Source organism: Apis mellifera, linkage group LG12 (assembly GCF_003254395.2).
Source record: "Apis mellifera strain DH4 linkage group LG12, Amel_HAv3.1, whole genome shotgun sequence".
NCBI classification, from domain to species: Eukaryota; Metazoa; Arthropoda; class Insecta; order Hymenoptera; family Apidae; genus Apis; species Apis mellifera.
This window is the reverse complement of record NC_037649.1, coordinates 797,241-818,721: the sequence shown is the minus strand read 5'-3', so window position 1 is coordinate 818,721 and position 21,481 is coordinate 797,241. Positions and strand designations below refer to the sequence as shown.

At 28.1% G+C, this 21,481-nt stretch overlaps 3 protein-coding genes across 3 annotated transcripts; all 3 read right to left on the bottom strand.

Moving 5' to 3' along the window:
* Window positions 1-34: 34 nt before the first annotated feature.
* LOC724590 lies at window positions 35-8,578 on the bottom strand. The gene is made up of 12 exons (XM_026444441.1): window positions 7,869-8,578; window positions 6,953-7,205; window positions 6,121-6,224; window positions 5,504-5,833; window positions 4,991-5,266; window positions 4,255-4,309; window positions 3,160-3,365; window positions 2,637-2,889; window positions 1,827-1,930; window positions 1,131-1,451; window positions 740-1,015; window positions 35-201 (listed from the first exon to the last, which is right to left on the bottom strand). The coding sequence occupies exons 1-12, from the start codon at window positions 8,061-8,063 to the stop codon at window positions 133-135; spliced, it is 2,442 nt and encodes an 813-aa protein (XP_026300226.1). The 5' UTR covers window positions 8,064-8,578; the 3' UTR covers window positions 35-132.
* Window positions 8,579-9,063: 485 nt separating this feature from the next.
* On the bottom strand, window positions 9,064-13,041 carry LOC100576282 (odorant receptor Or2-like). Its single transcript, XM_006558326.3, has 6 exons — window positions 12,342-13,041; window positions 11,500-11,752; window positions 10,970-11,073; window positions 10,429-10,749; window positions 9,910-10,185; window positions 9,064-9,447 (listed from the first exon to the last, which is right to left on the bottom strand). The coding sequence occupies exons 1-6, from the start codon at window positions 12,534-12,536 to the stop codon at window positions 9,379-9,381; spliced, it is 1,218 nt and encodes a 405-aa protein (XP_006558389.2). The 5' UTR covers window positions 12,537-13,041; the 3' UTR covers window positions 9,064-9,378.
* A 166-nt stretch (window positions 13,042-13,207) lies between these two features.
* On the bottom strand, window positions 13,208-21,435 carry LOC724462. Its single transcript, XM_026444440.1, has 12 exons — window positions 20,724-21,435; window positions 20,228-20,480; window positions 19,993-20,096; window positions 19,520-19,849; window positions 17,801-18,064; window positions 17,571-17,627; window positions 15,797-15,997; window positions 15,271-15,523; window positions 14,734-14,837; window positions 14,250-14,576; window positions 13,744-14,019; window positions 13,208-13,390 (listed from the first exon to the last, which is right to left on the bottom strand). Exons 1-12 carry the CDS (start codon window positions 20,991-20,993, stop codon window positions 13,331-13,333), a joined length of 2,499 nt encoding a protein of 832 aa, XP_026300225.1. The 5' UTR covers window positions 20,994-21,435; the 3' UTR covers window positions 13,208-13,330.
* Window positions 21,436-21,481: the final 46 nt, after the last annotated feature.

The following is a 21,481-nucleotide window of genomic DNA, read 5'->3' as shown; positions in this document are numbered from 1 at the left end:
CTATTTCAAAAATTATTCTTCTATCTTCTTTTAATAGTCCTCAATATGTAAATATTTAATCCAAAATTAATATTTTTACTAATTTGGATTAATAAAATAATTTGAAGAATAGTTAATGAATTTGTTGGAAACTTATGAGCTATTTGCATTTTCTACGCGATTACTCAGTAATGTGAAATACGATAATGCTGTACTTAAAATCTGCAAAATATAGAAAAAAAGAAAAATACTTTAAATACTTGAAGACAAAAATTTATCAATATTTTAAAATCTTGTTCAATGATTCTTAAACTTGTACATAATTTTGGAGATTTAGTGAGGATTAATAATTGAAATCTTTAAATGTCTTTTTAAACACAAAATTTTTTCTACCATTATTACAAAGAATATAATATAAATATTATACAATTTTAATTAATTTCTTTTTACAATAAACTGTTAGTATTTTTCATTATGTTATTGCAATAAATACTTCAACAAATTAATATACAAATTCAAAAAAAAAATATATATATTGTAAAAAATATTTACAAGCTCCAAAAGTTTAAGAATCATTTTATTTATCATATAAATCAATCAGAATTATAATTTATTATAATTTTCATTCATCATTAGTAACTGACTATAATTTTAAATTATTATTTAATATATATAAATTATATATAACTTGAGATAATGTCTTGAGATCTTTGATGATGCAAAAATGCATTCAATACTACAATATATAGATTATACTTACTTTAGTATACGTTTCCAACGATACAGGGAAAAATCCATTCGCGGTCAGACAACAAACTCGTCTGGATCGTCTAATTACAATCATCAGATCCTTTCGAAATATTTTCCCAAATTTATCCATCGGCATAATCGTCCACAGTGCCGAATAAGCTCCTATGGCAACGTTGTCACTGTGCTCTATCACACCGTTGCAGCTGTACGTGACCATAAATAATAAAAATATCGAGCCGTTTAACAGAAAGACAAAAATGAAGCGTCTGGCAAAAGAAGCGGTAGCCTAAAAGAAGAAAAAAAAATATTAAACAAGAAAAAATGCTTTTTTAATTATTTTCTGTGTCTTTTCTATTTTAAAGAATTAATATTATAATATTTGATAAAAATAAAGTACCAACCACTAACACTTGATATCCGAACAGACAAATTAGTACACTGAACACCAACACTTGCTCAAGCGTAATCGTGGTGTACACGTTCTCAAGATTTTGATAGAAGTCGATTAGGGTTTGATGATGTTGAACGCATTTTTTAAATTTCTCGTAAAATTTCTGCATCTGTTTTGACAATATCGATTGCGAATTTTCATATTCTACGTCACATAGTTTCGTAAACCTGTATCGAAGTATGCGAAATTGGCCGGCCAAATGCACGGCCATGATGCAGAAAATATTGTCGAAACAAAAAGTAGAGATTCCAACGTAATACACACACATTGCCTAAAAAATGACAATTAATAATTTTCTGTGTTATATAGAAAAAACAAAATCATATGTAGATATTTGATATTATTAAAAAATTACTTATATAAAATATTGATAATATTGATTAAGAAATCATAGTTATTTTTATTAAATGAAAGAAAGATTTACTATTTACTTTTTAAAAAAGAAATAAATATTGGGTTTTTTAGTAGATGAAATTTTATTTATTTATGTATAAAAATTTATAGTAAAATTTAAAATATTTATTTTTCTATTGTAGAAAAATAAATATTGTAGAAATTTTAATTATTTTAAAAAAAATTTTTTTTTTAATTTTAATTGAAATTTGTTGATAACTAAAAGAGTATATGAAACATAAATTTAAATTACTTGTATAAAAAATATTATTTCGTAATAAGGCGTCCTCGATACTGGCAAATTTATCCACATATTGAACGGGAGCATTCTCTCTGATTCATTTTTTCCACTTTGTACTGTAAAAAAATATGTGAACCGTTTGATTTTTTTCTGTAGAATGGGAAAACCAATTCTAGAGACTAAAACAAATATAAAGGTTGATATATATAAAAAATTTCTAAATTTATTTATTAAATTGTAAACAATTTAAATTTCTATTGATTTAAAATGAATGAAAAAAAGAGCAAGATGTCGACAAAGATAGAGGAGATTAATTTTAATATCTGCTTTGTTGCAAGTTTTAATTCCTTGTAATAATAAATGAGCATCGATTTTTGGATATCAACTTTTATATTTGTTTAGATCTCTAAGATCTATCTTGCAAAGATGTCCCTTGAATATATCAATATTCAATGTATATTAAATATAATATATAAAAATTAAACATACATTGAGCGTAAATGAATTTTAATTAAAAAATATTAAAGTTAATTAAAAATAACTAAAAAGAATTTTCAAATTTTTTTCAAATTTGCTATTATTTTCTATTGTCAAATTTCATACAATTTTAAAGTAAAATAACAATATAATAAATTTATTTTATTTGTATAGTAAAAATTAATAAATTCTGCAATTTTGTTGCATTATTTTTTAATTTGATAAATATTGTTCAATGAAAAAAATATAATGATAAATATGCTACTTATTTGTTTATATTGGAATATATAAAATTTAATAATCAAGCCAATATCTAATAATTTTAATCAATTTTATTTAACCTACCAATGAATGGTATCATTAGATAACATATCATGGCGCATATAGCCATGCTGGTAACAGAAGAGACGAAAAAAGTGCAAGTTTTTCTGCAATCATCTAAAATTCTTTTCTCACAATGATCATAGTTAAGATTCCAAAAATTTTGTTGCATGTACACGATTAGATTTAAAAACTTTTTCTTATACATTAATATGATGCATATTTTGACCAAACCCATTATCATAGTTATGTTATTCGTCGTGGCGTAAAGAATATCCTAAAATGAATTCATTTTGAAATAAATGAATAAATAATTTAAATATTTCTCTTCTTATTCAAATTTATATTTTCGTTAAATTCAATCAAAATATATTAATAACTTTTTAACAAAATTTCATTTTCAAATCTTTCATATTTAAAAATTAAATATACAAAAAATTTGATTTAAGATTCTTAAGAACAAATATCAATTTCTTGTTCCCAAGGTTTTAGAAAATTGGAATTCTTTGTATAATCTAAAATTTCTATAATCTAAAAACATACTCACGCCGTTGTACAACAATGTGAAATACAAATCTCTGCCATTAATGATTATACCAGACAGTAAAATCCAAGTTGTATAGCCGAGCAACATATTCCTCCAACGTTGTTCACTAGGATTATCAGATATCCATACTCCGACATTCTTCAAGAAAAATGTCGACAAGTTCATCGATATATCCACCTGGCTTTCCGTTTGCATGATGACTGATCAACGTGTCTTTCGTATATCGTCCCACGCGTAACGTTAAACGAGTATAAATCACGATGATGATTAATAATTTAATAGGGATTGGTAACTTATCAATTCCTTTTATTTTCATCGTTCTTGCATGCACGGTTTTGTATCTGTCTCAATTCTTGTTCCTTTCTTTTCGATGGAAATATCTCAAATGATACGAAGTCAAGAGAAATGATTGTCACATTTTATGTTGTATTATTAATGGGATACGTAACGTGTGAATTACAGCGTTGTGGATTATAGTTGAAACCTTTTGATTGTGAGCTTACTAAGATGTTAGATATTGTTCGGATTTTATAAAAAGATAATGGTGAAAATGGAATTTATTGTTGCTGCAAAGTGCAAGAAGATAGAAAGAGGAAATTATTATTTTGTATCTGGTGGAAAAGAATCGTGAGTAAAAGTTTGGATAATTATATTTTTGTATTTTATATTGAAGCAAATATTAAATATTTTTTTTTATTAATTGTTAAATATAATTATCTATTTAAATTCATATTGGTAATGATTTGATATTTAATTAAATAAAATAAATAAATTTGTTTCTTCTTGGAAGAATATTGATTGATTTATTAAAAAGTTGTTTGATTGAAATAAATTAGATCTTTATTGATTCATTGATTCATTGATTAATTATATATATATTTTTGTTTGGTATTTTTTGGATACTTAATAGAACATTTTTTATTTATATTTTTTATTTAAAAAATATATATATTTACATACAAGTCTACAATTTAATAATAATTATATTATTTACTATTTCAATAAATTATCCTTTCATCTTTATTCCTTTATTAATGGAATATGTAATATTTAATCTGAGATTGTTTGTTAATGAATCGTTGGAAATTTATGAGCTATTTTCTATGCGATTACTCAGTAATGTGAAATACGATAATGCTGTACTCAAAATCTGTAAAATATAGAAAAAAGAAAAATACTTTAAATATTTGAAGACAAAACTTCAATAACTATCAATATTTTAAAATCTAATTCAATGATTTTTAAACTTGTGCTTTGTATAATCCTTTTTAAAAACAAATTATAAAATATCAATCTTAATTAATCTTTGTTTAATAAATTGCTATTATTTTACATTATGCAATATATATTTCAATAAATTAATTACGAATTCAAAAGAAAAATATCTTTGAATTCACAAAATTTAAGAATCATTTTGTCAAATTTAAATTTTATACATCTATCGAAGATTATAATTTTGATATCATTGATAACTGATTGTCATTTTAAATTATCATTTAACACACCAATGATATCGCTTGAGATAATGGATTACTTTTTATAAATAATTATGATAAATTAATTTTAAATTTCACCTAAAATCAATAAATTTAATTATAAATATAACAATTTAAATCTATATTAGAAAAAATTAATTTATAAATCAAGTTTAACCGCTATAGCTGGCACTCATATTTATCTTTATTAAAATTAATTTCCGAATAAAACTTTCATTTATTGTTTCATTAAACTTTCATTAATTCTCTATTAATTATAATTTTACTTTAATTTTTAATAAATTTTTATATTTTATATATAATTAATTAATATAATTAATTCAAAAACTACCTACTTTAGTATACGTTTCCAACGATACAGGGAAAAATCCATTCGCGGTCAGACAACAAACTCGTCTGGATCGCCTAATCACAATAATCAGATCCTTTCGAAGTATTTTCCCAAACTTGTCCATCGGCATAATCGTCCACAGTGCCGAGTAAGCTCCTACAGCTACGTTGTCGCTGTGCTCTATCACACCGTTGCAGCTATAAGTGACCATAAACAACAAAAACATCGAGCCATTTAACATAAAGACGAAAATGAAACGTCTCGCAAAAGAAATAGTAGCCTAAAAGAAAAAAGAAAAATATTAAACGAGAAAACAATGTTTGTACGTAAATATAATGATGCTTCAATAGAGATAAAAATAATTGTTACTTTTGTTATATTTTCTATATCTATAAATATATATAAATATATTTATTTATATATATATTTATTTATTCTATATTATATCTATAAATATATCTATTTATATATATTTAACAAATTGTCGAATTTCGATATAAAGTAAATTGATACCAACCACCAACACTTGATACCCGAACAGGCAAATTAATACACTGAATACCAACACTTGTCCAAACGTGATCATGGTGTACACGTTCTCGAGGTTTTGGTAGAAATCGATCAATGCCTGATGATGTTGGACGCATTTCCTAAATTTCTCGTAAAATTTGTGCATCTGTTTTGACAATATCGATTGTGAATTCTCCTTTATCCCATACTCCATGTCGCATAGTTTCGTGAACCTGTATCGAAGTATGCGAAATTGGCCGGCCAAATGCACGGCCATGATGCAGAAAATATTGTCGAAACAAAAATAAGAGATTCCAACGTAATACACGCACGTTGCCTAAAAAAAAAAAATAGCAATTATTTTCTTTGTTACGTAGAAAAAATAAAATCAGTATTTTTCATTAAATAAAAAAAAAAGATTTACTATTTATTTTTTAAAAAAGAAATATATTGGGTTTTTTAATAGAAAAAAAATTTCATTTATTCATGTATAAAAATTATATTTAAATGATTTATCTTTTTATTTTATAGAAGAAAGTATTTTAGAAATTGTTTAATTATTTTCTATTTTAATTTTAATTTATTGATTACTAAAAAAGTTAGTAAGGTAAATTGTTAAATTACTTGTATTAAAAATGTAATTTGGTAATAAGGTGTCCTGGATATCGGTAAATTTATCCACATATTGAACGGAAGCATTCTTTCGGATTCATTGCTTCCACTTTGTGCTGTAACAAATACACAAATTGTTTGCTTTTTGTATAGGATAGAACATCTTTGGAGAAAAATTACAAATCAGAAGTATGTAAAAATTTTGTTAAAAAAAGACTTATTTACTAATTTATAATCAATTTACGTTTCTGTTAGTTAAAGTAAAAATAGAACGAGTTAAAGTTTTGATAAACACAGAGCAATCTTGTTCTATTATACTGTATATATATATCTCACTCCTCGGTTTTCTTCACTATTCTGAACATTATCTATACTTATTCTAACACTTTCAATTCAAAATAAATTCGATTGACATTTTTGGATATCAATTTTGATACTTGTTTTGATCTCTACGATCTATTTTGCAAAGATATCCCTTGAATATATTAATGTTCTGTATATTAAATGTAAAATGGAAAAATTAAATTTACATTGATTTGTTAAAAAAGTATTAATATTAAAAAATTTAAGAAAAATGTCCAAGTTTTTTCAAATTTGCTATTATTTTTTGTTGTCAAATCGTATTGGAATTTTAAAGTATTAATTTTTAGTTTATAATAATAAAAATAACAATATAATAAATTTATTTTATTTATACAGTTAAAATTAATAAATTTTACAAATTTTTGCTTTTCAATTTAATAAAAAAAAAATAGAATGAAATTTATTCTTTTATTTTAAAAAATTATGTAAAATTTCATAATCAAGCAAATATCTAATAATTTTAATCAATTATTTAACCTACCAATGAATGGTATCATTATATAACATATCATAGCGCATATAGCCATGATGGTAACACAAGAGACGAAAAATATGCAAGTTTTTCTGCAGTCATCCAAAATTTGTTTCTCACGATGATCGTAGTTAACGTTCCAAAAATTTTGTTGCATGTACACGATTAGATTTAAAAACTTTTTCTTATATATTAATATGATGCATATTTTGACCATACCCATTATCATAGTTATGTTATTCGTCGTTACATAAAGAATATCCTACAATGAATTGTTTTAAATGAGTAAATAACATAAACAAATTGTGAAATATGTTTAATATTATAAATTATTTAAACAATTTAAACATTTATTTTCTTTTTTATCTATACTCATATTTTCATTAAACTCTTCTTAAAACATCAATCCATTATCCAATTCTATTAATAATTTTTTAACAAAATTTCGTTTCCAAATACTTGAAAACTAAATATATGAAAAATTTCGTTTCTAAGATTCTAATCTAATAAATTCTAAATCAATTTCTCGTTCCTAAGTTTTTAAAAATAATCTAAAAAAATTTCTCAAATTTTGGAAATACAATTCTGAATCAATTCCTCGTTCCTAAGTTCTTAAAAATAATCTAAAAAAATTTCTCAAATTTTGGAAATACAATTGAATCTAATAAATTCTGAATTAATTCCTCGTTCCTAAGTTTTTAAAAATAATCTAAAAAAATTTCTCAAATTTTGGAAATACAATTGAATCTAATAAATTCTGAATCAATTCCTCGTTTTAAAATAATCTAAAAAAATTTCTCAAATTTTGAAAATACAATTGAATCTAATAAATTCTGAATCAATTCCTCGTTTTTAAAAATAAGTTTTTAAAAATAATCTAAAAAAATTTCTTAAATTTTGGAAATACAATTGAATCTATACTCACGCCGTCGTACAGCAACGTGAAATACAAATCTCTGCTATTGACGACTGTACCAAACAGTAAATTCCAGATCGTGTATAAGAATAACATTTTTATCCGGCGTTGCTCATTAGGATTATCAGACATCCATATCCCGACGTTCTTCAAGAAAAACGTCGACAAGTTTATCGATATGTCCAACTGGCTTTCCGTTTGCATGCTGATTGATCAACTGATGTCACTCGTGTACCGTCTCACGTCCAACTTCCATGGGGTATATATCGCGATAATAATTAATAGGCGTTGTTGATAGCCTGTCGATTTTTCTCGTCCCTTTTCTTTTGCACGCATTTTTTTCCTCTCTCATCGCTTTTTCTTTTCTTTTTCGACGGGAATATTAGAACCGAGTCAAGAAAAATCATTGTCACCCTTTCTCTTGTATTATTGAATATAGAACGTGTATTATTAATTATAATAGCAAGAGGGTGTAGAGTTTTTTCAATCTTAGAGAATTTATGCGTACAGTTTCACGATGCTCGACGATTGTGTTGTTGTTCAGATTTTGAGGAAGGTTGTTGATGGAATGGAATATTGTTGTGTATTGGTGCAAATGGAAGATGCAAATGGAAGAAGATGGTAAGGATAAGTTTGGAAATTGAATTATTTCTTCATATTGCATTTGTAAAAGAATTGTGAGTAAGAATTTATCAATAATTTGGATAATTGGTAATTAAATAAATAAATTTGATGAATTTAAATTAAATTAATACTTTTATTTTATTTTATTTTTGAAAAAGATATTGGTTTAAAAATTGTTCATTGATGTATAATAAATTTGATCTATTTTTTTACTTATATTGTGAGTAAGAATTTATCAATAATTTGGATAATTGGTAATTAAATAAATAAATTTAATGAATTTAAATTAAATTAATACTTTTATTTTTGGAAAAGATGTTGGTTTAAAAATTGTTCATTGATGTATAATAAATAAATTTGATCTACTTTTTTACTTATATTGTGAATAAGAATTTATCAATAATTTGGATAATTAAATAAATAAATTTGATGAATTTAAATTAAATTAATACTTTTATTTTTGAAAAAAATGTTGGTTTAAAAATTGTTCATTGATGTATAATAAATAAATTTGATCTACTTTTTTACTTATATTGTGAGTAAGAATTTATCAATAATTTGGATAAATAAATTTGATGAATTTAAATTAAATTAATATTTTTATTTTTGAAAAAGATGTTGGTTTAAAAACTGTTCATTGATGTATAATAAATGAATTTGGTCTACTTTTTTACTTACATTCTTAAAATATGTGCATACGAATTCGCAGTTTGATAGTGCTTATTATTTACTATGATAAATAAAATGATTAAAACGATGAAACAATGTTATTTACTATTTCAAGAAAATTATCCACCTTTATTTTATTCTTCCGTTTAATGGGCCTGAATGTGCAACATTTGATTCGAGACACTTTGTGTTGATGAAAATGTTGTTAAAAACGAGTTGTTATTAATTACAATCCATTTGCGTTTTCTATGCGATTATTTAGCAATGTGAAATACGACACAGCTGTGCTCAAAATCTAAAATATAAAATAAGAAACTTAAACACTTAACAAAAAAAAATCAATATCTTAAGATTCTGCACTAATACTCATAAATATAACGATATTCTGTATTCTTAATCATGTGCTCCATGCAAATTTAATTAATCAGAGTCTAATTGTTTTTAAATTAAAATTTTTGATCAACATAAAATAATATAATACCATTCATTATTCTTTTATCACAATAAACTGCTATATGTTTTGCATTATCACAAGAAATTATGGATCCAAAAAAAAAAAAAAAAAAAGAAAAGTACACAATATGAGAAACATTCTCTAATTCACAAAGTTTAAAAATTACTGTTCCATATCGAATCCACGTTTTATAAATCAATTTTGATACTCGATCAATACTCGATCGTCATTTTAAATTATCATTAAACGATCTCTCCTCGACTATGTCGCACAAAATGCACTCTATACTTGGATCATACTTACCTTGGTATACGTTTCCAACGATACGGGGAAAAATCCATTCGCGGTCAGACAACAAACGCGTCTGGATCGCTTGATCACCATTATCAGATCTTTTCGAAGCATTCTCCCGAACTTGTCCATCGGCACGATCGTCCACAGTGCCGAATAAGCTCCAATAGCTACGTTGTCACTGTGCTCCGTCACACCGTTGCAGCTGTACGTGACCATGAATAACAAAAACATGGAGCCATTTAACATAAATACGAAAATGGAGCGTCTGGCAAAAGAAGCGGTAGCCTGGAAGAGAAGGAAAAATCGTGCAAGTGTAATTCAAGGATTTACAACAATTATTAATTACGTGTGATCATAATAGTTTCACAAAATTTTCACGAATATAATATTTCCTCTCCTCTTTAATTCGAATTCAAATTAGTTAGATTTACATATGAAATATGTAAATGCTTTCAAAATTTTACTACACTTTTATAGTCCTTCTAATTCTAATTATTTCAAGGGATTGTGGATAAGAGAATAACTAACCACGAATACTTGATACCCGAACAGGCAAATTAATACACTGAATACCAACACTTGTCCAAGCGTAATTATGGTGTACACGTTCTCGAGGTTTTGATGATAATCGATCAATGCTTGATGATGTCGGACGCATTCCTTAAATTGCTCGTAAAATTTGTGCATCTGTTTCGTCAACGTCGAATCCTTTTCGTATATCTCCTGTTCGCACAATTTCGTAAGCCTGTACCGAAGTATGCGAAATTGGCCGGCCAAGTGCACAGCCATGATGCAGAAGATATTGTCGAAGCAAAAGCTGGAGATTCCAATGTAATACAAGCATATTGCCTGTTGAAGGAAATGGCAATTATTTTTAATACATTTAATCGTATTTATGTAAAAATATTGAGTAAGGAAATGCGTTATGCTTCCATTGAATAAGATTAAGATTGTCCATTTATTTGTTTTATTAAAGGGTGAAATATTTTAGAAATTTCAGAATTTCGTTTAATAAAATTCTGGAGGAATTTATTTTTGTTTGGAACGAAGAATGGCGAGTTTAAATTACTTGGATAAAAAATATTATTTCGTAATAAGGTGTCCTTGTTACTGGAAAAGTTATCCATACATTGAACGGAAGCATTCTCTCCGATTCATTGCTTCCACTTTGTGCTGCAACAAATGTATAAATTATTTTTCTTCTATAAGATGGAAATAATACAAAAATTGATATATAAAAATTTCGATTGGCTCATTTATTAAATTAGAAGCAATTTTAATTTCTGTAAAATTCTAATTTTAATTCTAGTTTTGAAAGATGCTTTAAAGATATCTCAATAATCATTAAATATATACAAAAATGTACTAAATTTTAAATTTTGTATTGTAAGTACAAAATCAAAATTTTCAGGATTTAAGATTAAAAAAGTTTCAATTTAAAATATAATAATATAATAAAAACTTTACCTATTTATTTTAAATATAATAAGAATTGTTTAACAAAATATTTTCACATCTAGTTGTTTACTTTATGTTGTATGTAAAAATTTATTAATCAAACGTAAATAATTTTAATCGATAGTTAATTATTCAACCTACCAACGAACGGTGTCATCAGATAGGATATTATGGCGCATATGCCGATGGTGGTAACAGAGGAGATGAAAAAAATGCAAATTTTCTTGCAATCATCCAGAATTTCTTTCTCGTGATAATCGTAGTCAACGTTCCAAAAATTTTCTTGCATGTCCACGATCAAATTTAAAAATTTTCCTTTATATATTATTATGTTGCATATCTTCACCAAACTTATTATCAAAGTTATGTTATTCGTCACAACGTAAAGAATATCCTATAACGAATTGTTTAAATTAAATTATTCAAACGATTTAAACATTATTTTCTTTCTTTTTAACCATTTCCTTGCAGAAATTCTTAAAATATCCATTATTAACATTATTCGAAATCATTAACAATTTCTTTTTTTTCCTCCTCCTAAAATTATTCTTATATTTAAAGACCAACAAAAATACGAAAGACTCTTCTCTTCAAAGTATTATAGCCAATACTCTTATAAAATTAAAAATTAAACAATAATCCCTCGAATTTTATTTTTTTTCCCTCACAAATTTCCTCCCCTTAAAATTATTCTTATATTTAAAGACCAACAAAAATACGAAAGATTCTTCTCTTCAAAGTATTATAGCCAATACTCTTATAAAATTAAAAATTAAACGATATTCCCTCGAATTTTATTTTTTTTCCCTCACAAATTTTTTCCCCTTAAAATTATTCTTATATTTAAAGACCAACAAAAATACGAAAGATTCTTCTCTTCAAAGTATTACAGCGAATATCGATACTCTTAAAATTAAAAATTAAATATAATGGAATTTTATTTTTTCAAAAGACACAACGAAAAGAAGATTGAACATACTCACGCCGTTATACAACATTGTAAAGTACAAATCTCTAGTGTTGATCACTATACCGAGCAACAACATCCAAACAGTGCAGACGAGCAACATTCTCATCCGGCGTTGTTCACCGGGATCATGAGACATCCATACCCCGACGTTCTTCAAGAGAAACGTGGACAAGTTGATCGATATGTCCAACCGGTATTCCGCTTGCATGATGACTGATCAACGTGTCTGGCGAGGGTGTCAAGCGTATACTTTCAGCCGTATATAAGTCGCGATAATAATTAATAAGTTTTGCTGATAACTTGTCGATTCCTTTCGCCTTCGTCGTTTTTTCTTTTTTCTATTTTCATTATATTCCTTTTTCTTCCCCTCTTTTACGATAACATCTCAAATGATAACGTAGTCAAGACGAATGATTGTCACCTTTTCTGATGTATTATTAACATGGCATAACTCTGTAATGTGTGGTTTTCGAATTCTATAATCGTAAGGTGTTGGACATCGTTCAGATTTTAAGGATGGATGGAATGGAATTGGTGCTCTTTGTTTTAATGCAAGATGGAAGGATTGTGTCTTTTGTGGAAGAAGCGTGAGTAATATTTTCTCGATGGTTTATACAATATGTTTTGATATTTTGATGAAAGAACAATATTTGAAAATGGGATAGAGAATTCAATAAAGATAATAGTCGTAATCAATTGACACAAATTTAATTATTAAAGTTAAAGTAATTATTAAAATCGATATAAAATTACAGGAAAATGTTTATTTGAAAGACTGATTCGAATCAAGCATGTTTTCTGTAATGTTCTTGTAATTTTATTTCCACACAAATTCATGATTTGATAATAAATATTCATTATTTTATTATAATTATCGATATAATAACGTTATTCGTTGCTTCGAAAAAATTATCCATCTCTGTTTTATTTACTTTTGATAGATTTAAATATACGCTCGACATTTTGTACGAATTCTTCAGTTGTTTTCAATTACAATATATTTTATGAATTATCTACATGTTTGCTTAATAATGTGAAATATGATACCGCAGTACTCAAGATCTGTAAAACATATAATTTATTTTTAGCTTTGAATATTTATTTAAATTTACCAACCATTCTTAAACTGTAATTCTTTGAATTAATAGACACAGTTTTTTATTTAAATCAACTACAGAATATAATAAATATCATGCAATTCCAATTTTTAATTTTTCTTAATTAAACATTAAAACAATTAGAGTTAAAAATCCAAAATAAAATATATATAATTATAAAAGTCTTTCTCATAAAGTTTAAGAATGCTGAATCCATATTCTATTTTTATTGCAATATAATTATCACAATCAAAAATATATTCGTTGTGCGATAACGAAATGATTATGTTGTTTTATTGGACGAATAATTATATCTACCTTTGTGTAAGTTTCCAAGGATATGGGGAAAAATCGATTGGCTGTCAGACAACAAACTCGTCTGGATCGCATAATCACCATTATCAGATCTTTTCGAAGCATTCTCCCGAATTTCTCCATCGGCATCACAGTCCACAACGCCGAATAAGTTCCTACTGCGACATTGTCGCTTTGTTCCATCACGCCGTTGCAACTGAACGTGAACATAAACAACAAAAACATGGCGCCCATTAAAAGGAAGATGAAAATGGAGCGTCTCGCTAGAGAAGCGGTGGCCTAAAAGAAAAAAATATTGGATAACTTTTGTTTGTAAAAATATGATCGTTGATGGAACGTAAAATCTAAATCTTTGAAAGAAAATTTGAATATGAATTTACATTTTACAATTTCTATGGATGCGATATTAATTAAATTTTATGGAATGTAATTGTTTATATATCTCTTCTTTTGCGATTAATCGAATATTTAGTAAAAAATGCAGGATAAAATACATTTGTGATACCAACCAGTAATACTTGATACCCGAACAGGCAAATTAATACACTGAATAACAACACTTGACTAAGCATAATTGTAGTGTACACGTTCTCAAGTTTTTGATGATAATCGATCAATGCTTGATGACGTCGAACGTATTTTTTAAATTTCTCGTGAAATTTCTGCATTTGTTCCTCCAATATTAAATTCTTTTTGCATATCTGATTATCTGTATCGCAGAGTTTCGTAAATCTGTACTGAAGTATGCGAAATTGTCCAGCTAAATGTACGGCCATGATGCAGAAAACAGTGTCGAAGCAAAAATTGGAGATTCCAATGTAATAAACACACATTGCCTGTGAAAAAGTTATGAAAATAAAACAAGAAAATTGCATTTTATTGAAAAAAATCTTGGCAAAGTATTTTAGAAAAATGAGAGCAACTTTTTAGAAAGATTTTATAAAGAAAAAAAATATTTTGAGAAAAGAAATAATAACGTTAAATTCGAATTACTTGTATAAGAAAGGTTATTTCGTAATAAGGCGTCTTTGATAATGGCATATCTAGCCACATATTGAACGGAAGCATTCTCTCGGATTCATTGTTCCCACTTCGTACTGTAACAAATATACAAACCGTTTCCTTTCCTCTGCAAAACATTCTTGGAACGTCAAAACAATTAAAAGTATATAACGTTGTATTTTTACTTTATTTATTAATTTATAAGCAATGTAATAAGTTTCTGTTAGATGAAGATAAAATGGATATCTTTTCCTTCATTCAATCCTTGTTGAAGAAGAGAGCAGACTATATTAATTGTACAGATATATTTTTATGTGATTATTCATGTGAGCAAAGTGAGAAAAGAAATATGAAAAGATTAAGAATGGAACAACTTGCTAGAGTAATTGGTTTTCATGAAATGTGGGGAAGAAATTTTGCAGGTTTGATTTAAATTTAAATTCTTTGTAATTTCAATGTTTTTGATTTGTAAAATACATCTGTTTTAATCTCTAAAATGTCTTAATTCTAATGAATTATTTTACCTACTTGCGAATGGTGTCATTAGATAGGACAACATGGCGCATATACCAATGGTGGTAAGGGAGGAAACGAAGAAAATGCAAGTTTTTCTGCAATCATCCAAAATTTCTTTCTCGTGATAATCATAGTTTACGTTCCAAAAATTTTGTTGCATGTGTACGATTAGATTTAAAAATTTTCCTTTATACAATAATATGATATATATCTTGATTAGACCCATTACCATGGTTACATTATTCGTCAGAGCGTAGAGAATATCCTAAAATCAATCATATTCTTAAATGAACAATAAATCATTCAAATATCATTTTCTTCTAATATTATTTTAAAATAAGAAAATTGTTAGTATTATTCAAAATCTATTATTCATATCTTTTTAATCCCCTTCCTTTTCAAAAAAAAAAAACAACTCATCAAATTCTTCTTTCCTAAATTCTTAGAAAAATCAATATTCTCTCATAATCTAAAATTGATCAATAATTTTCCATAAAAAAAAAAAAAAAGAAAAATACGAAGCAAAACATATACTCACGCCGTTATACAAAAATGTGAAATACAAATCTCTGCCATTGATGATCATACCAAGCAATAATATCCAAACTGTGTAGACGAGCAATATTCTCATCCGACGTTGCTCACCAGGATCGTCAGACATCCATAATCCAATGTTTCTCAAGAAAAATGTCGACAAGGTTATCGATACGTCCAACTGGTTCTCCGATTGCATGGTGACTGATCAACGCGTCGTTCGTATCTTACAAGGTAGAAATACGCGATAATAATTAATAGGCGTTGCTGTCGATTCCATCGTTCTTGTTTCTTATGCCTTCCTTATCGTTTGCTTCTCTCTTCTTCGAGAATATTGCAACCGAGTCAAGAGAAGTGATTGTCACTCTTTCTGTTTTATTATTGACGTGGCGCGGCACAATATAAATTATTCTACGGATTATTAGTGGGATTTTTTTCGAGGGTAAAGTGTCAGAGGTTAGTCACGTCGTGCGGATTTTATAGAAAGATGGAATATTTTTCTGTTGCAAAGAATTTAATGAGGAATGGGTTTGGAAATTGAATTATTCGTGTTTCTACGATGAAATAATGTTTTTTATTGATAATTTGTGTGATTGATATATGTTTGTAATTTGTATAAAAAGTTGGATGGAGAAAAGAAAATATTCTGCGTGATATCGTTTTATTTCTATGTTTAGTGATAAATTCAATAATCATTCGATTTTTAATATCAATTTAAAATTTTTTAAATTAATTAATTAAACTTGTGTGATTTCTTGGAATAATCAAATATTTTATTATATATAAAAAAATGTGTTGTGAAGAATAAAATGTTTATATATTTGTATCATTAACACATTGAGAAATATATATTATTTTATAAAACGATTTACTATTTCATAAAAGAAAGAAATATTTTCACAATTCCATTTGATAAAATTTAAAAGATTTATCATTCGAATAAAAATATTTTAACTTATCGAAATTTATCAAATAAATTTAAATTACTTGTATAAGAAACAATTTTCGTAATTTTCGATGAAATCAAATCCATGTATTGAACGAAATTTTGGGAAGCCAAAATAATTACAAAAAAGTATTAATTACTTTTATTTATATAAAAGTTTCGATTATATAATTATATATTTATATAATTTATTAATAAGAAATATACGTTAAAATAAAATAGAAACGGAGCAAACTTGTTCCACTTCTGTCTCGCTTCGCGTAACGTAAACCATTGACGTATGGCACTTTCCCCATTCCTTGTCCGCGTTGTTCCAACACTTTCGATTCAAAATAAACCTGAATCAGTTTCGTGTGTCAGTTTTTGTATTTATTTTGATTTCTAGGATTAATCTTTCAATAGTTAAGACATATATAATTGCCACGAATTTATATATTAACATTCGATTATATTATTATAATATTTTAATTTACATAGAAATGTATTGTATTTCGTAAATTTTTTAAAATATTGGTTGGTTACATTTTATTATAAAATTAAATTTCGAAAGATTTAAAATGATATCATTTTGAGATTAATTTCAATAAATTATGCAAAGTAATAAATTTTTTACAATATTCCTTTTTAATGATTGCCATCTATTTATATATATATTATAGTTTACGTCCATTCGTGTGTTTTTCACAGGAATATTCATAGAGATCGAAGATTTAAACTATCATTATCGTTTGCTTTAATGGAATATCATATCACATGCAAATACCAAACAAAAATTTGCGATAATTTATATTAATCATACTCACATCACGATCTCAACGATCTTCTATTAATCAATTTCTAATGTACTTTGTCTCAATAATGTAAAATATGATATCGCAGTACTTAAAACCTGCAAACAAATCGAACGAATAAAATTATTTTTATTAAAATATAAATTAATATAAATAAATGAATCAATATTAAAAAGTTTCGAATCCATCACACTTAATTTCTTAATTATCTCTTAATTAAAGCTATCAAATTTCTCGATATATTTTGAAAAAAAAGAAAGACTTCACTCACCCTGGTGTACGTTTCCAGAGACACGACGAAGAATCCCCGTGCCGTTAAGCAGCAAGGCACGCCAGACCTGAGAATGACGAGGGTCAAGTCTTTGCGCATCGCGCTCTCGGACAAGGACGGCCAAGGACCGTCGTACACCGCCAAAGCCACGCTCGAGCTCTCTTGTATGATGCAGTCGCAGCTGTAGGTGAACATCAGCAATTGACATATGCACGCTGCCAAATGGAAGGCGAAGATCAATCGCCTTCTAACGGGCGACTCTGGCTGCAAAGGTACATATCATCAATTAATATTTTTAACGTAGAATTTGAAATTGGATTGGCAACTAAGTAATTGCGGATTTTTTTTAGAAAATCAAAGACAATTTTTTCATGGAACTAAATAACTTTATTCTGTAATGTGTTGCCCATTTTGATCAATGACCTTTTGCCATCTTTCAGGCAGCATCATAATCCCACGTTCATAAAACTTGTGGTTTTTATTAGCAAAAAACTGAATCAGGTACGATTTGATATCATCATCATTATTGAAATTTTTACCATTCAAGGAGTTTTGTAAAGATCGAAACAAAAAGTAATCAGATGGTGCAAGGTCAGGACTATATGATGGATGTGGCAAAACATCCCAACCAAGTTCCAATAATTTTTGCCGAGTGACCAAAGATGTGTGTGGCCTTGCATTGTCATGATGGAATACAACACCTTTTCGATTTGTCAATTCGGGCCGCTTTTCTTCAACTGCATTGTTTAATTGTTCAATGTAGACAACAGAATTGATCGTTCGATTGGGTGGTAAGAATTCAAAATAGACAATTCCTTTGTAATCCCACCAAACTGATAACAAAACCTTCTTTCGACGAATACCAGCTTTTGATGTTGTTTGAGCTGGTTCACGTGGCCTGCTCCACCATCTTTTCCGCTTGATATTGTTGTAAACAACCCATTTTTCATCGCCAGTTATCAGTCGTTTTAAAAATGGATCATTTTCATTACGTTTCTTTAGCAAATCGCAGCTGTTAATGCGTTGCGTTAAATGCTTTTCTTTCAGTTCGTGAGGAATCTATGTATCGAGTTTTTGAACATAGCCAAGTTGTTTTAAGCGGTTTTCAATGCATGTATGTGATACATGAAGCTTCTCTGCAATCTCACGAATTGTACTGTGACTATCCGAATCGATTATTGCTTTGATCGTCATCAACTTCAACTGGACGACAAGAGCGTTTTTCGTCTTTGAGTGAAAAATCACCAGAACGAAATTTGTCAAACCAATTTTGACACTGCCGTTCTCTTCGTCGCCATAAACAGCATATAACTTTTTGTGAACTTGCGATGCGTTTTTCCCTTTGCGAAAATAAAAAAGCAAAATATGACGATAATGTTCCTTTTGATTTTCCATTTTTCAACGAACGCCAAACGAAAACTACGCAACCGATCAAAAAACTTTTTTACTGATTGATAACTGAATTGCCAATTATCAAATAACAAAATGTGTTTTACATTTGGACTACGCCAGCAAATCTAAAAATTCAACTGAAGCTATCTATGAGTGAAATCCGCAATTATTTAGTTGCCAATAGTTTGCGAATAGACGACAGTATTATGATGTTAATCAGGTGATAAATTTTATGTAAAATAAATTAATGAAGAAGATTGAATGAATAAAGAACGTGATTTTAGAAATCTTTTTGATTCTGAACAATTAATAAAAATAATCGCTCACCAAAATTATTTGATAGCCATCGAGGCATATTATCAGGCTGAACGTCAACACTTGGCAAAGTATAATCAAACTGAATACTTTTTCGAGTTTCTCGCAGTAAGCTATGAGCGCCTGATGCTCGCGGATGCACTTTTTGAAAGCTTCGTAACATTTCTTGGCAAAGTAGGACGTGTTTATAATCCGTTTCTCATTTTTCTCCTTCAACAGATCAACTATATTGGCCATTTTGTATTGCAGTATTTGAAATTGGCCGGCAAGTTGTAAATTCAAAACGCACAACAGGTTGTCGAAACAGAAATAACCAACCCCGATGTGATACAAGGATAAAACCTGTAACGTTACATTTTCTTTTCCCTTTCCAATTTTAATTGTTAAATTATTGAATTTTGATTCCCTCGAGAATATTTTAACAATAACGGTTTATTAAGATACGATATTAATAAAAAATGTTGTTGTAAAAAGAAAAATCTGACCTGTATCGTGAATATTATTTCATAATACGGCGACGTCGATAGCGGTAAATTGACCCACATGTTGAACGGAAGTGCCCTTTCCGATTGGTTCTTCCCGATATTTTCTGAAATTGATTTATCAACTTGAATCGAAATGGAAGAAGCAGTAAAAATTATTATCTCGTTGGGAAAAGAATTCCAAGGTATTGAAAAAATTTTTTCCCTCCTTTTTATCGTCGAAACTTAAATAACTCACCGACGAGCGGACTGACGATGTAACAAACGAGAGTCCCTTTCGTGGAGAACGTTAGGAAGCAAACAAAGATGATGCATTGACGTCGACAATTAGTGAAGATCCGTTGCTCGTGCTCGTCGTAATTATCCTTGTAGAAATGTTTCTCCGTGTAGAAGATTAGGTGGAAAAAATCCTTCTTGTTCAAAACTATCACGAATATCTTCAACAGGGGCATCGTTATGTATATAATGTTACATGTATTAAAAAGACACGTCTGCAAGCAAAGGAAACGATTGATTCTCGACATTTATCCACACAAAATATTAATAATAATGCATTCTTGAAAAATTGAGAGCCTCTGCTTTTCTCATTCTCTCCTGTCTCACCTATTTTTCTTATATTTCTTTTCCAAACAAATCAACTACACATGCAATGCAATCATCACGTAGATTTACCAAAAGAATTAAAATCACGATTACGAGAAAGAAGAGCCACTTTCCAAAAAAACAATCCTTACGCTAAAATCGCCGAACGAGTAATAAAAATCCGTGAACTCTATCCACAGGGCGAACAGCATGGCGGCGACGGTGTAGATCAGGGCGAATTTCCTTGCGCGCTGTTCCCGCCTGTTCTTCGCCGTCCACAAACCGACGAGTTTCATGAAAGCGGCGGTCATCGTCATCGATGCGTCGCCGCCGTTCAGGAGGCCGTTCATGTCGCAACCCCCCGCCGCTCTGATGATCGACTGAGGCGTGCACGGTGCAATCTTGGAAATATTTTCCTGCATCAATTATTACCGCGGTCGGTAACAATTGACGAGTATATCGCCGATCCTTTGATCGAGACTTTTACTCGCTGCAATCTTCGTGTGTACTTTATTTATTTATTTCGACGCTTTGCCAAGGGAGGCATTATAATAATCCTGTACAAAGGGGATTCTAATATTTCTTCTTCTTCTTGGATTGCGGATCGATGAACGCGGTTATGAATGATGGATCTCGATGAGAAGTTTTGAAATCGGTACGCTTGTTAATTATCGTAATAGGTTGTTAAATATGAAACGGAAAGGAAAGGATAGGGGGAGCTGTTGTGGCTTCAATAATACGCTTGGAGGTGATCTATAGATAGGTAGATGATAGTCGATATTCGAAGTTTTATTTCGTGACGAGAACGTGGATTCGTGATCTGTTTTTTTGGAAAATTTTGAAAAAGGGATGATAATAATAATGTGTACGTATATTGAGAATTAATTTTTCTTAATAACTATATGCTTGG

Excerpts from the sequence above, each read along its gene's own strand:
- LOC724590 (XM_026444441.1), bottom strand. The coding sequence starts at position 8,063 with ATGCAAACGGAAAGCCAGTTGGACATATCGATAAACTTGTCGACGTTT. Across the intron at positions 5,267-5,503 it reads TCGGGTATCAAGTGTTGGTG|GCTACTATTTCTTTTGCGAG; the intron begins GTTGGTATCAAT and ends TTTTTCTTTTAG. Across the intron at positions 4,310-4,990 it reads CGTTGGAAACGTATACTAAA|ATTTTGAGTACAGCATTATC; the intron begins GTAGGTAGTTTT and ends TATATTTTACAG.
- LOC100576282 (XM_006558326.3), bottom strand. The coding sequence starts at position 12,536 with ATGCAAGCGGAATACCGGTTGGACATATCGATCAACTTGTCCACGTTT. Across the intron at positions 11,074-11,499 it reads TCTGATGACACCGTTCGTTG|CACAAAGTGGAAGCAATGAA; the intron begins GTAGGTTGAATA and ends CATTTGTTGCAG. Across the intron at positions 10,750-10,969 it reads AAATAATATTTTTTATCCAA|GCAATATGCTTGTATTACAT; the intron begins GTAATTTAAACT and ends TTCCTTCAACAG.
- LOC724462 (XM_026444440.1), bottom strand. The coding sequence starts at position 20,993 with ATGCAGGAAAATATTTCCAAGATTGCACCGTGCACGCCTCAGTCGATC. Across the intron at positions 19,850-19,992 it reads AAATAATATTCACGATACAG|GTTTTATCCTTGTATCACAT; the intron begins GTCAGATTTTTC and ends GTAACGTTACAG. Across the intron at positions 14,838-15,270 it reads TCTAATGACACCATTCGCAA|TACGAAGTGGGAACAATGAA; the intron begins GTAGGTAAAATA and ends TATTTGTTACAG.